This window comes from Enhydra lutris, unplaced genomic scaffold, assembly GCF_002288905.1.
Source record: "Enhydra lutris kenyoni isolate GAN:26980312 unplaced genomic scaffold, ASM228890v2 scaffoldscaffold31, whole genome shotgun sequence".
Classification (NCBI taxonomy): Eukaryota; Metazoa; Chordata; class Mammalia; order Carnivora; family Mustelidae; genus Enhydra; species Enhydra lutris.
Window position 1 is genome coordinate 3252298 of NW_019154115.1, and position 14990 is coordinate 3267287.

Here is a 14990-nt window from a genome sequence, read left to right on the forward strand (position 1 = left end):
GAGCCTAAGCCTCATGCACCTCCACACCTCATCTAAACGGAGCAGCCGCCCTAAGGCCCGGCCACGCTGGACTGCAGCGCCCCCTGCTGGCCGAGTCCGAGAGCAGCTCCAGCTTGGCTCCCTTCCCTCTGGGGTCGATAGGCACAGGGGCTGGGGACACATGCGGTGTGGGGTGGGCATAAACCTGAAGTCAGAGGATCCAGGATCAGGGGCAGGGCCTGCTGGGAGCTGTAGGGTGCAGGGTAAACCCTGAGAGAGGGAGAATTATCTGGGTTGGGACTAGCGGTCAGGGCGGTATGGGTAGGAATAAGGATGAAATGGGGCATGTGGGGACTGGAGGAGAAGGAAGGATGGGGAAGGGGTGCCAGGTAGCAGCTGTGTGTTGTACAGGTAGAAGGAAGAGCAAGGTTGGAGTTAAAGCATATTTCTGAGCAACGTTCCTGGGGATGTGAGCCCTTGGGCCTCAGAAGGAGGCACCAGAGCAAGCAGGGCTGGCCAGGGCTGAGCTGAGCTGTCACTAGAAGGCTCTCTGCTTCAGGTATGCGTGGCTGAAGCCCCCCCATTTGGGTGCGTTGGGGACACAGAACCACCCACTTCTCAGCCACTCCAAGGTCAACTCCCCTGCTCTCTTCCCTGACTCCCTTGGACTCCCACAACTTTCTGCTCTGCTACAGATCTTGCTTTTTATTCCCCGAAGCCAAGCCCATGTATATTTCTTGCCAAAAGCTAAGATCTGTTAATTTCTTGTGACTTATGAAGAAATAAAATTGTCATCTTGGTTGTTTGTGAAATAAGATCCTATATTTGTGTGGTTCTTCACATATTAAAAACCTATTTCCACATTATTTCATTGGTTCATGCAAGAGCCTGTGAGGGAAAAATGATCGACGTGATCCCATTTGACAGAGTCAGAGCCTGTGCATCAGTGAACTTAACACACCAGACCAGTCAGAGGCTGTATCGTGAGGACTGAAACTCAGTGCCCTGACTTTGAGCCCAGCAAGTTCATGGTTAGCTGATATGGGTGAATCTGGGATAGCATTCTGAGGCACAGAGGACACATTTGGATTTGGCTCTTAGAGACGAAAATTCCCCAAAGAATTTGGGTATCTGCGGTATGTAGGTGGAGTTGGGGTGGTGGCTCCAATCTAACGACATCAGACATCACCAGGTGCTCACTCAGGCCAGGTGAGGGCCACTTCCCCCACACTGCCTGTGCCATGGGAATCCCCAGGCATACTAACGTGGATTCCATCGGTGACACCCTGGACAGCGGCACATTAATTATAGTTAATTACACATGGCTAATGTCCTGGGCTCCCCTCCCCCTTGCTGGGGGTTTTACTGTCTCTGACTCTGGGGACACACACAGAGATGCAAGATTACCCAGCACGGGGCAGAGGTGAGGTTTTTAGGGACATCCCTCTCTGGCTCCAGACGCCCTCTAGGGGGTGATTCGTGAAACTAGTGCTTCTTTCCCTCCATGTGGCTCTCCTTTGGGGAGATGATCCTTGACAGGCCCACCCTGGGTCTCCCCCTTTGGAACACGGGAATTCACATCTGTGAGGCTCTCAGCACTGAACAACTAGGGGCTCTCAGCTCTGCTGAGTCCTGAAAGGATGCGACAAAGGACAGCTCTCCTATGTCCAGGAGTGTACCCTCTTCCCCAGGCAAGAGGCTGCTCGGTGGCTCCTGGGGTGGGCTGAGCAGCACTGGATTGGAGCATCAGACTTCGAACATTTACATCTTTATTAGAGGCTGTGTAAATGGAGAGAGGGCAGAACAGCCCTTTGTTATAAAACTTGTGGTCAAGAACTCTGCAGGTAGCAAGCACGGTAAGGGCTGAAAGCCAGTGGGTGCTGCCCAGGTCAGGGCAAGGTTGAAGGCTGAGGATCTGAGCAGTGGCCCAGGTGCTGCCTTGCAGGTGCCGAGATGGTCACCACAGCCAGGCTGTGGCCCCACCAGCCTGCTCCCACAGGAGCTTCTGGGCCAGCACTTGTTTGGAACGCGAATCCTAGTTTATTTATTTATTTATTTATTTATTTTTAAATGTTTTATTTATTTATTTGACAGAGATCACAAGTAGGCAGAGAGGCAGGCAGAGAGAGAGGGAGAGGGAAGCAGGCTCCCTGCTGAGCAGAGAGCCCGATGTGGGACTCGATCCAGGACCCTGAGATCATGACCTGAGCTGAAGGCAGCAGCTTAACCCACTGAGCCACCCAGGCGCCCCCGAATCCTAGTTTAAATGCATCAGAGCTCACTGGTCGACCAGCATTCCCACTGTGGTAGCCAGTTCCCATGCAATCCCTCGGGGTATCTCCAGGGCACCTGCTGGATGGGGGCTGAGCTGTGGGCACGCAGACCTCATCCCTGTGAAAGCTCAGGCAATGGATGTTGGAGGCCTGGGCTGTGTCCCAGTGGCAGGAGCCAAGGAAGAGGGGAGAAGGGAGCAATGCGGGGGCAGTGGTTCTGCTGGTCAGAGGGCAGGCCCTGACCTGCCTCTGTTCTGCTCATGACCTCTGATGTGACCACAGGCTGGGGGCCTTGGCTTAGGACTGAGAGCTAGGGTTTAAGTTGAGAACTGTCCTACCCACTGTCTTGGTGGCTGTGGTCCTTGTCTAAAATCCCAGAATGGCAGAGCTGGATGGGAGCCCATTTAGCAGGTGGGGGGATGCTGGAGCACAGAATGGGGTCTTTTCCTAGGTCACCCTCCATTTGCCCAGTCAGGACCAGGACTGGTTCTGCCATTCCAGCCTGCTGCGTGTTCAGGGAGCAGTCTATCAGAGCACTGGTTCTAAGTATTAGCGGGCTTCAGAATCATCTGGGAGACATGCTAAGACAGCCCGCAGGGCCCACCTCAGAGAAGCTGATTCCGGAGGTCTGGGCTAGAGGCTCTCAGGGGATGCCAACGCTGTGTGCCCCTGTGTAGCAGGCAGCGCTCGGTTGGAGGACAGTCATCGGTGGGGCTGAGGTGGGCAGTGCAGAGAAAGTGAAAGCCATGCTGAGCGGGGCTGGTGGCTGGAGGATGGAAGAATGAAACCTGACCGTGAGGAGGTAGGTCTGCGTGGCTAGAAGGAATGCGGCAAGCCTGGAAGAGGGACAGGCGTGGGGCAGAAGCTTCTGTCTCTGCAGACACAAGGGGTGAAAATGCATTTGTGTCCCCAAAGAAGTGACCAGAGAGCTGGCCTTCAGATGGGTAAAGGGTGGGAGAACCCAAACTCATGACAGCAGCTTGGTTTGAAAGGCACTTGGGTACCCGTGGGGTGTTTTGGGCAGTATCTATGGGGCCTGTCAGCGGGCCCCCTAGGACAGTGACCAGGGGTCAGGGAGGGGCTGAAGGGACACTCACAGAAGTAGCAGGTTGGGTGGCTGGGGGCTACTCATCCCAGAGGCTGGGCCTTCTTTACTCCCTCGTTTTGGCTCCTGGAGAAGAGGGGCCAGGTCTTGAGGGAACCAACCCACGGTGCTCTCAAGGCCTGAAAGGGGATCTGGTGCTCCCCAGGGGGTTAGGACTTGGGACTTGCTTGGATTTGGAACCTTCTCTGTGGGGTTTTTAGAGAAGGGTAATTTGGTCCCAGAGAACTGATTCCGGAGCAAAGGACAGCTGGGTGCTGGGGAAGAGGACCCACCAATGCACTGATGGGCAGTGGGGCAGGGGGAAGGGGGCTGGCTCAGGGACCCCATGCCCCCCTAACCCCAGAGATCCCGAGCCAGCCTGGGCCTCCTCTCAGCTCTGCTGGCACACCCCCCCTGCCAAGCTGCAGCCAGCGACAGGGGCGGTGAGGCCTTCTGCCCGGGCCGAGCCGGGCTCCTTGGACAGCCTTCTGAAGTAGGTGCCCAGGGCCTGCAGGGGGCTGGTGCCCTGGGTGGGGGGCGACGAGGCAGCAGACGGGCTCAGGTAGCAGCTGTACCGGCGCAGGCCCCGCTGGGGGTCACGGCGGTGCGCAGCCAGCAGCTCCGTGAAGCTCACGTTGTGCAGGGCCAGGAGGCGGGCCTGGGCGCGGGACAGGACGGCCCCCTGCACCAGCGGCTGCAGGGACGCGAAGCACTGCAGGCTGCTGAAGCAGTAGACGTGCTGGGCTAGCTGGGGGCTCGGGAAGATGTCGAGGAGCCGGAACAGGTCCCGCAGGGCCAGCACGGCGGCCAGGGAGCTGCGCTCGCTCATGCTTCTCGCCAGGTAGGTCTCGGCCAGGCTCTTGAGCTTGAAGCTGCTGGCCCCGGGCACCAGCTCCCGGAGGAGGGGCCGTGCGGCCAGGAAACCCGAGATGACCTCCTCAAACTCCCATAGCTTGTTCATGTCCTCCAGGACCCGGAAGAGGTTGGGGAGGCCGGGTCCCCACAGCTTGTGGCAGGCCAGGATGGGGCGGTGCAGGGAGCCCAGAAAACCCAGGAAGTGCTGCAGCCCCACCTCCAGGGAGACGGCCTTGGAGTTGGTGCCGAAGAAGGCCTCGGGCCGGATGAGCACGCGGAACTCACTCTCCTGGTTCACTGCTGCCAGCTGGCTAATCTTCTGGGCTGGGCAGGAGAGAAGGGCAGGGTGAGGCCCCAGAGGCATGGGGGACACAGGGCGGGAGCAGGGGGACCTCTGGGGCTGCTGTCCTGCCGCACAGAGACCCCACCGTGGGACCTGCCAGTGGGAACCAGACATCAGCCTCTGAACGGCTCTGCCCTGGCTCTCAAGGGGACAAGGGTCAGAAGGGGAGGGCTGGCTGCTCCCCAAACACACCCCCCAGCACCTGCTGGGAGTCCAGCGGTCCCCTGCCCCTGCCACCTGCCCCAGACATTGCCAAACAGTTTAGATCCAGGTCCCTCCTGCCTGCCTTCGGTTACCCTCACCCACCAACATCAGGGCCTCTCTTTGTCTCCACTGTATCCTCCGCTCCCCGCCCCAGCTTCCAATCCCATCGGTCACTGAGCCGAGACTCCTGGCCGGTCAGAGCCCCAGGACACACGGCCCACTGGCTCAATCTACTCCACTGAGATCTGCCCTGTGAGGTCTGCCAATGACTTCCCTGTCCTAGGGCAATACGCTACTTCTGCCTGGCTAGGCTGGCCCCACGCTGGGGCTGTGCCACAGAGCGGGCTGGCCCCATGGGGTCAGCGAAGGGCACTGCAGGGAAGCACCGTGGGGAGCTGATGGGCTTCTGGGAAAAGGGGTCATCTTTCCCCGTGATCTTGGCTGTCAGCCTCCCGGTGCGGCCCACCTGTGGACCGGGCTCTGTACTCAGAATTCTGCAGCCATGGCCCAAGGCCTTGCTTGGATTGCTGGCCTCATCATGGTACTTCCCACATCGTGTTGTTTCTGTTTAGAGGGGTGTTGCCAGGGTTCTCTAAGAGAAGCGCCGGTCAGCGAGTTCATGGAGGCACCTGGCTCAGGCTTTCAGGCGCTGGTCGAGACAGAGGTCTTTATTCCATCAGCCAAGTGGGACAGCCAGAGTCCCGGGGGAATGCAGCGCCCTGCCTGCTCTCGACCCTCGGTCACTGGCCAGAGCTCTGGGCTCTCCCGGGCCCAGGACATAGCCTGCACTTATCTGGGGGACTTGGAGACTGCACTTATCTGGGGGACTTGGAGACTAAGCTAGAAAAGGGTGCGAGGGGCCAATGGAGAACCCACTTTCACTGTCAATCTTGAGGTCAAAGAAAACCAGGGGCCTGTCTTCTGCTTGGGGGTCGGCGAGGCTCTCGTTCAGGACCCTGAGAGAGCTGGGGCCCTCCAGCTGGAGGTCACTGGACCTGCTGCTGCTGTCATCCAGCTCTCGGGAAGACTGCAACACAGAAAAACCAACAGGTTAGGGGGCCAGAGGGCGAGGGCGCATGTTGGCAGCATGAGCACATGCCTGTGAGCAAGTGTGTGTGTGTGCGTGCGTGTGCGTGTGCAGTGAGTGTGGGGACATGAGCCAGCTGGTATGGCTGGGGACATCTGCGCGCACATGGGAACAGCAGGATATTGGGAAGGGGAAGGCATGTGTCTGAGTGTGTGTGCAGGGGGACGTGTGCACATGAACGGATGCGTGTGTGTGTGCGTGCGTGTGAGGGCCACGGGTGAACCATGCAGTAGTGAGTAGGAGTGAGAGGTTGAGATCACACAGGCGAGTGTGTGTGTGTGCATGTGTGTGTGTGTGAAAGCACGAGTATAGGAAGAAATGCAAATGTCAAATGTGTGTATCACGCGTGAATTTGTGAACCAGCGCTGACAAGTGTGTGGGAACGTGAGCATATGTGAGTGAGTGTGCCCATGGGTGCATGGTGCTGGGCATCGAAGCTCAGGGAAGGGACCGCTGCTGTGGTGGTTGGGGCTGGAGGGGTCTGCTGCTCCCTTCTCTCTGAACACTCAGAAGAAACACCATGAACTTGGGACAGGAGGAAGGAGGCTCATCTCAAACCTCAGAAGTTTCTCTGGAAGGAGCCAGGAGCCTGGCTCTCATCCCCATGGCCAGCCTGGGCCCTAGCGTCCTGCACAAAGTGGGAGAGGAGGGCTGCTCAGTCTCAGGAATGACACGCAGAGCCGGGAAGCGAGAGCCATGGAGAGAGAAGTCTCAGGGCCTGAAGGCCCTTTGTCATTTAGTATCCAGGAGTCAGCTGCTCCGGGAAGCCTCAGGCCCAGGGCTCCTCTAGCCTGAGCACCCAGGCCAACAAGGTTCGAAAGGCCTCGGGTGGGAGAAGGGCTCCAAGTCTGTGGGGCTCCCAAGGGGCTGCGGCTGGAGGGTGGGAGAGCCTCTTCCTAAAGTGGACAGCTCATCGCCTGCCGGCTGCCTCACCCAGAAGGTGTCTTTGCCTGCTCAGAACTCCCTGGGAATGCCACCTGGGGATGTTAGCCAGAGCCCAGGAGGAAAGGACATGGCCGATGCCAGGTGTCACAGGGCTGGGGTACTACTGGGACAGAGTCTAGAGGAGACCTCAGGTCCTTCCTACTTCTGGACCACCTCCGGCAGGGTGATGATGTTGGCCTCTTCTGGGGCTACCTGAAGCCTCCAAGAACAAACTCCGGCTTCGGGCAAATGCCCCTGGCGCGGGTTTAGGCCCTCTTCCTCTCCAGGTGAAACGTTTTAACAAAACTTCAGCCAAGAGCAAAGTCATTACTAAACACGGGTACGATGTGTGGGATTTTCCTAGGAGTGCCTGATTCTTACTCTTTTTACTTTTCATAGCCCTACCCCCGGGCTCACCAACTTCCTCCCGGTCACTGATTGAAAGAGACATTTACTATGCATCCGTCTAGAGCCGGGCTTGCTTACAGAAGCCTGGCAGTGAGGGGATTCTACACATAAGGTCCTGATTAAAGTCTTCGTCAAACGCCTGGCACACCCATATCCCTGATTCCACCATGCAGCAAAGGCTTCTTCTGCAAGCCTTGCGTCGCCTCTGAGTCTTCTGACTCCTGGTCCCAGCTCCCTTTCTTCCCTATAAGGAGCCCTCTATAGGTGTCCTCCTCCAAGTTGCTGGCTGGTGAGCCTTCCTCCCCCGAGGGAAAAATCCAGGTATTTTTTTAATCTTCAGCCTTCCAGACCTTGCTCTTGCCCTTGGGCTGGTGGAAAGAGCTGGACTCCTCTTGCTGTGTCCTCCCCAGAGCTGAAGAGCTGTCTCTTTTCCTGAGTCGTCTCTGCCACCCACCGACATGGCACACCGAGCTTTCTCTTCTTCCTTCCTCTTTTTGCTCCCAACATAATTGCAAAAGCCTGCGCAGTGGCCCTGAGTGCCTCCACCTGTCTCCTTCTTTCTGGAATGACTTCTCAGGTCTTACAGCCATAGTCACGTTTTCGGATAATCCTCTTCCAAGATTTGAGCTCCCCTGGAGAGCAGCAGAGCTGTCTTTGGGCTAAATCCAACTTCATACCAGAGTTATTTATGATGGCCATCAGAATCTCATTCTTAAGGCCTCCCATTGTCCTGGGGTCATTTTTCTCTTACAGTAGTGCAACATCTTTCGTCTGGCTCCCTTAAAGAAGGGACGCTCCCCTTCTGCTGAGCCGGTCAACAGCAGGAAGGCTGGAACTTCCAGCCCAGCCTCTTCTTCAAGTTCTTCCTCACCCTTGGGGACTCTTGCCAAGTGCAGCTGGGACACAGGAATGATCTCGCCAGAATGCCTTCTACTGAACTCCAGCCGGCCCATCCACTCAAGCCCTCTCCCTGCCTTAAATCCCAGCAACATGGCCAGGAGGTACCGGCGCGCTTGCAAAAGGTGTTTCTAGAAACCCAGGTTTAACAGAAGGACAATCAGCATGAGAGGCTCTGGTGTAGACGTCCTCCTGCCCCCTTCCTGCTCACTAGGGAGCACCACTGCTGGGCTTCCGTCCACAGTCCGGGTAACTGAGTTGTGCGGGTGGGGAGCATAGAGGGATAGTAGCAGAGAGCCAGACACAAGCCAGGAAGAGGCTTTTTGTTGGAAAAGGCTTGAGATCTGCTGGGAAGGGAAAAGGAATGGTGGAATGGGAAACGGAGCGGGGAAGATGAGAGCTCACGTGCACAGCCTGGAAAGCGAGAAGGAAGAAGCTCCAAGGAACTAGGGAGTGGGCAAGAGGGGAGCCGAAGAAAAGAGGAAGAGGGCTTGAGGATGCGCTGCTGGGCTGGGAATCAAAGCCCCTTTGATACTGCTTGCAGTGCAAGGACACGCTAGGTTTTATTTCTTCATTATACTCGGTTAATGGACAGTGTTTCTTTGACTGCAGAATGGCATTCAGATGGAGCCACGGGGAGCCCACGAGGTTTTCAGGATACACCTGGAACTAGGAGACACATGCAGTCCGGCTCATGAGCTACAGTTCACTGGTCTCCAACACCTATCAACTCAGCGTGACAACTGCGTTCCAAATCCACACAGCGGGCCTCCCGGCTGCACCAAGCATACCCGCAGGAAATGCCGGCTTGACATTTTCATCACTTTCCACCAGTATAGGAGGTTTCTCTGGGGAAGACCCCGCGTCCCCCTCTCCCCTGCCAAATTGTATCCCAGGATGTACGGGTCACCTCGGTTCAAGGCTAACACATACGTGAATCACAGATATGCGATCAAATCCCCAATTCTGGGGTTCTCCCCTTTCTGGCCGTGCATTAGCGATCTCGACAACTCCAGGTGCCCGGGTTGCACCCTAGACCAGTTCAGTTACAGTCCATGGGGGTAGGACCCAGGAATCTGTCATTGGTAACAGCTGCCACCACCCCTCAGCCCCCCATTCCTGGCCCAAAGACTCCAGTGTGCATCCAGGGCTCAGAACTACTGTCCTCCTGATTCACTCCATGCCGGGTCAGCAGCCACTCCGACAGGAGCCAGACTCTTAGCTTCCGGCCACCTGAGGTAGACTGTACCCGCCATTCATTCTTATCAAGAGTCTCCAAGCTCCTGAGGAACTTTCTCAGCACCCAAGCTTCAGCAACAGGTGGGATCAGTTTGGCAAGACATGTGTATTGCTCTCTCATGCAGACACAAAGCCCCAGCTCTTGCAAAGTGTGGAAGCCCCAAAATACCTCCCACGTAGCTGTGAGCTAGGTCATCCTGTCCGCTAGCCTGTGGCCCCTGCTGCCCTCCCACTCCATCCCCATGGATCGGCTGTCCCCCAGAGGCCTCCCTTCTACTGCTGGGCACCACTGTCACGTCAGTCACGGACCACCCCCTCCTGCTTCCACTTGGTCCTGCTCCTGCTGGACGCTGGGGCCAGTCACCTGTCAGAAGAGTGGGTGGGAGCATTCTATTTTTTCCTGCCTCGGACCCTAACCTGGGGATCATGGCAGAGGCACTGTGAACCCCCCTTGTGTTCAGTTGTCTGCCATCAGGCCTGGCCTGGCCTCTCCACCACCTCTTCTAGTTCCCAGATGGCTCTTCTCGCACAAGCAGTATCTCCCTGAGCTTTGCCCGCCCAGCTGGGCCTGCATCGAAGTCCCCAGGCGTGTCCTGCTAGATTCCAGCAACTGACACAGCGGCAGCCTGTGGTGGGCGCCCTTAGGCACCTCGTATGCTTGGAAATGTGCTGTCCTTGTAGACCAACTTTCCCACGTGACAGGTGGGATGAAGGCCATAGAGCAGGAGTTCGGGGGTAATCAGGAGCCCGGAGCACCTGGCGAAGGACGCCCTGTTCCCCAACCAACTTGCCGCGGGTACACTAGGAGCCCCAGGGACTGGAAGGGGGCACAGGAGGTAGGTGAGCCGTGCACGAAGGGGGCCTCATTGGTTTTCTTTTTAAATATATGTTTTACATAGTTTGGGACTCGTGATGGTCAATTTAGAAAACACGCTGTCTAGGAACACCTCGGTAGCTCAGTTGGTTAAGCGTCGAAGTTAAAACACTTCGGCTCAGGTCACGATCCCAGGGTCCTGGGATCGAGTCCCACATCAGGTTCCTTGCTCAGCGGGGCATCTGCTTCTCTCTCTCCCTCTATCTGCTGCTCCCCCTGCTTGTGCTTTCTCTCTAACAAAATCTTAAAAAAAGAACAAAAAAACATGCCGTCCGAAGAATACCAACACAGAAGCAGTGGTCCTCGGGCTCTCCCCCGACTCCACAGCTGGTCTCCAAAAGTGAGTGGCTGCTTCTAATTATTTTAACTCTTCACGACCTAAAATGAGCCTCCCCCTCCTTTCTTGAATAACTGCAGACATCAGCTAGCGCCTCCCTGCGGACAGCTGAGGCTGGGCGGATGCCCGCCAAGACTGCTGGTTTCGATGCCCGTACCCAACTCTCACGAAGTCTGGCGAGCACTGGCATTGCCATCCTTTCTCAGAGTTTCCTTCCCAGGCTTCTACCTCTGCCCTGGGTCTGTTCTGTTTTTTTTTTGGGGGGGGGGAGGGTTTCCGGGATAGAAAGAAGTGCCCAGGGTCAGAGGAACGTAGACTATGGAAAGGTTAAGACTGAAAAACTGACGGGAGCTGAGGAACGATCGAGAGGGGCCTCCGCTCATGTAGCCGGGCTGGCAGTGTAGTGAGCTGAGAGGAGCGCACGGGCGAGTGTGACGGCTCTATGGGGCAACGAAGCGCAGACATTGCAGGGCCACGGGCTATCTGTCCTAGTCTAGCAGCGAGGGTGCCCGGCATCAGCAGCCGCGGGCATGGCCGAGACCACAGGAAAGGACACACTAGGAAGAGAAGAGGGGCTGTCACTGGAAGAACATGGAAAAGAACAGAGGCCTGAGAGGAAGGAGGACAAGGAGCAGCCGCCAGAGCTGTGGGAACTGGGGTGGGGAGGGCAGGGGTTCCCGAAGTACCTGAGAGCTCGAGAGACAGGATGCTGTGGTCGCAGTCCCTGTGGGCCAGTTCTGGGTACAGTGAGGTGCAGGGGGTGGCCATGGGGCTGAGGGCTGCAGTGGGTGGGGTGAAGACCCCAGAGAGGCTGGGGTGCTGGCTGTGAAGTCATCCAGAAAGAAGGCTGGCCCTCAAGAGAGGACTCCTGGGAGGTAAGGGCTGGAGGCTTCCCTATGTGGGGGGAAGCAGGAGGAGGCGTGAAATGATCTGGGGAAAGGGGCGTTCCCCCCTCAAGACCTGGAACCTCAAAGCACAGGGGACCTTTCCAGATGGTGGTACCAACACAGCCCAGGGGGCACAGAAGGTGTTGTCCCACCACGCTGAAGCTCACAGGGGGTGGGAGAAGGGGGGGACGTGGTCACCCCACCAAAGAACCAGTTGCAGTGCCAGGAAGACATAAAGCCATCGGCAAGAGAAGAGCTAAGTCCCCCGGGGAATGTGATGGTCATGGAAGAAGGGTTTGCAAGGGCAATCTTTCAACACATATTTATTGAGCAGCTGTATCTGTGGGTCCTGGGATCGATGCAGTCCCTGCCCTCATGGGTTCAGGTCCTGGCAGAGGCCCCATGGAAAGCCTTGGGGTGGTGGGATGGACAGTGGGAGGTGCAAAGGGCGACAGATGCTTCCTAGTTTTGGGAAAAGAGGTGCAGGAATGGGAGGAGCGGTGACCCAAATCTCAGTTGTGCCCCTTCTGGGGAAGAGGGCTGACGTCTCCCTGCTGAGTCCACACAGCCTTTCCTTCCTCGGTCTGCTCCCTGACTACAATACACAGGACGCCTGCGGTGCACAGGGCCTTGGGTGCATGGGCCGGGCCAGGCTGCGGGGTGGAGCAGGGGCCGCTGAGTGGCTGCACGGTGCCGGAAGTGACTGCATGGCGGCCGGCAACTATAGAGGACGGAGTGCTCGGGGCTCCCAGAGGCCTGTCTGAGGGACGCCGGCCTGGTGGGGGAGCCTCTCCAGAGGGCAAAGGAGTGGGAATGCAATGGCAGAGACCTCCAGTGGAACCCGGGCTACAGGGTTCTCCAGGGGGCTGGGTCAGCATCCCTGGGGGAGATTCCTGCCCTAAGAGTCTGGGGGACTCTGCCTCCCTCCACTCTCCCCGCTGACAGAGGTGTCAAGCTGGGCAGCCACGGAGGAGAGAGGAAGGGCAAAAAAGTTGTTGAGCCACTGGGCGACAGGGGAGCCCCGGAGGGAGCAGCCGACAGAGCGCACTGCTCCTCGAGCCCGGTGACGGCTGCGCTGGCCCATGGCCCTCTGGAGACGGCAGGGACCCTCCTGGGCACTGGCAGGATGGCTGGGAGGCCCCGTGGTGGCAGGGGTGGTGGCCTGGACCTCAGGGGGAGGATAAGTCCACCCGGGTTTACAGTACACTTTGAGGGGCAAGCGGAAGATACGATGAAGACGGGTGGTTCTTTGTGCTCTACGTGGCAGGAAGCTGGTCCCACGGCGGTGGCAGATGGCAGCGTCCTCCTGGTGACTAGCAAGCTGATGGGGAAACTCGGCCTCAGAGACTGCAGCTTGCTCGGCGGGACGGTGGGAAGACCAAGCTGGGGGGCGGCATGCGCCCGGTGGCAGACGGGAGGCCCGGTAGAGGTGGTAAGCTCCTTGTGCCCTTGGCAAGCGGTGGGCTGGCGAGGAATGCGGTACAGCGGTCTCCGTGGGCTCCGTGCACTTTCCAATACAGAACCTCAGACTGAGGGCTGGAAGGGACCTCAGGGGCCACCCAGTCCAACCTTTCACTCTGTTCACATCCCCTCTGCCCCAGCCTCCATTAACCAACCTCCAGGGACGGAACAGTCGCAACCCACAAAGGTACATGTTCCAACGGGGGACGGCTTTAACGTTCTTGCTTATGGAGTGCAAACTCGCCTATTTGGGTCCCACACGGTGCTCCTCATGCCCTCATGGCCCTGCACTGACCCTCACTGGCTACGGGTTAACTGGGGTATGGGCTCTTGGCCACCCTCCTCGTTGAGGACTTAGAGGTTAGAGAACACGGAAGGAAGCTCCAGACAAAGGCATTAGCTAGTCCAGAAGCAAGACAGGGCTCTGGAAGGAAGCACACTAAGCAGCATCTCAGAGGACGGATGGTCAGTGAGGGCTCCTGCCCCCGTAGGGAGGGAAGGAGGGCTGGGGTGGTCCAGGACCGCAGCTGGCATCTGGAGTCTGTCCTCAGGACAGCTCAGGACTCACTGCCTCGCTGGAGGACTCCTCAAGCGCAGGGCAAGTCTGAGAGTCACCTGCTGTGGCTGTGTCCCCTGGGACATAGAATGGGGGGAGGCAGGAGTCCAGGGCCGAACTTCTGGACCACTCACCGAGTTTTCAGCATCTGAGTCTTCCGAGCTGCTGATCACCACGACTCGTTCCTCTGAAACCGGGTAGAGGGGATAGTGTTAAGCCCCTGCCAGGAGGCCCAGTGGGTGGGGCCCGGGTGTGCTCCATGGGACTCCCTATGGGCCAGTGGGTGAGGTGGGCCACGTGTTCCCTACAAGGGGGTGGATGGGAACATCTACCAAGCATGCTGGTACAGATATATTCAATCAAAAGGGCTTTCCGTCACTGCCCACTGTGCCCTGTGAGTACTTAACTCAGCTGTCGGCCCTGAATTCGGAATCTGCTCCCTGTACAGGCTGCTTGGCAAACAGCCTCTGGTTTAGAACCTCCTGCCATCCTAGAGAAACACATTGGTTTGTTCCGAGCCTCAGCCTCCTGAGCTGAGGTGTTCGAATTAAAAGATACTTTATTTGGTTAATCAAAATCTTTTGATTACCAATAGCATTATGAGCAAGGAATGTCGGTCAGGGCTCAGTGTGCAAGCAGAATCGGGGCTCAGTCTAGGACCTAGAATGAAAACAAAGGGGGCCTCGGAAGAACGGTCTTGACCATTCCAGAATTCCATTAGTTAACCTGAGCTCATGCCTGAGGACTCCCTATCTGGCAGTGTCCGTAAGAGACATCCCGGACAAATGAGGTCCTTCATGCAGGTGACCTCTGCAGACAAATTTGGGAAGTGGTAGGTGTGGACTTTCCCCCCAGGTCTCTCTGGGCCCGTGCTAGGGTCCAATACACACTTCCTGGGGAGACCCGCCTTGTGTGGGGGCGCAGTGCTGGGCACTGCAAGGGTGTGTTGGGGGAGGGAGCTACAGAGCCCTTCATGCTCCTCACACTGGAATCCCAGCAAGTCACCTGGTGAACTGCACCATTCTCACCCCCCAGGCAAACCGCGCGCTTTCCCTGCCCCACCTGGTGGCAGCTGAGAGCCCGACACACAGGGGATGCAGGGGGTGGGCTGGCGAGGAGTGCGGTACAGCGGTCTCCATGGGCTCCGTGCACCCCGGGCACCGGCACTGGGCTCCCTGGGAGGGGTGAGGATGTAGAAGAAGGTTCCCATCCCGCCCCCGGAGGAGAGCTCGAAGGCCGCAGCCCCTTCTGCCCAGCTATCTCCCTACCTGCCTCACCAGCGTCGCCAGCTGCGTGGTTGTTGTTGGGCAGAAAGCCCTCGCTTCCCACAGTGGGGCCTTTGGGGCTGGAGGGCCCATCCAGGTGGGGCGGCGAGACTGCCTTGGAGGTGCTGGGCCTGGGCTGCTCCGGGGAGCTCCGGGCCAACCGTGTCTCCCTCTCCTCCTCAGACTCCATCTTGATGGCCTTTCTGGGGCACTCAGTCTGGCAGGACTTCCTCTTCTGGGGTGGGACTGTGCTGCAGACCTCCTATGCAGTGGGGAGTCACAGGGCCAGGTTAGTAGCTTTGAGGGGTATGGGGGGT

General features: G+C 57.8%; 1 protein-coding gene across 7 annotated transcripts in view; it reads right to left on the reverse strand.

The window, feature by feature from the left end:
- Window positions 1-2183: 2183 nt before the first annotated feature.
- LOC111153323 (promyelocytic leukemia) overlaps window positions 2184-14990 on the reverse strand; it is a 41116-nt gene continuing 28309 nt past the window's right edge. For 3 of the 7 annotated variants that reach the window (XM_022512271.1, XM_022512273.1, XM_022512272.1), the window contains 4 exons: window positions 14677-14935; window positions 13543-13595; window positions 5615-5765; window positions 2184-4515 (listed from right to left, as the gene is read on the reverse strand). In XM_022512271.1, the coding sequence (XP_022367979.1) occupies window positions 3728-4515; window positions 5615-5765; window positions 13543-13595; window positions 14677-14935 (1251 nt within the window). In that variant the 3' untranslated portion in view covers window positions 2184-3727. Of the gene's footprint in view, window positions 4516-5614; window positions 5766-12045; window positions 12899-13542; window positions 13596-14676; window positions 14936-14990 lie in introns of those variants that run through there. The other 4 variants (XM_022512275.1, XM_022512276.1, XM_022512274.1 and 1 more) reach the window with 3 other exon arrangements.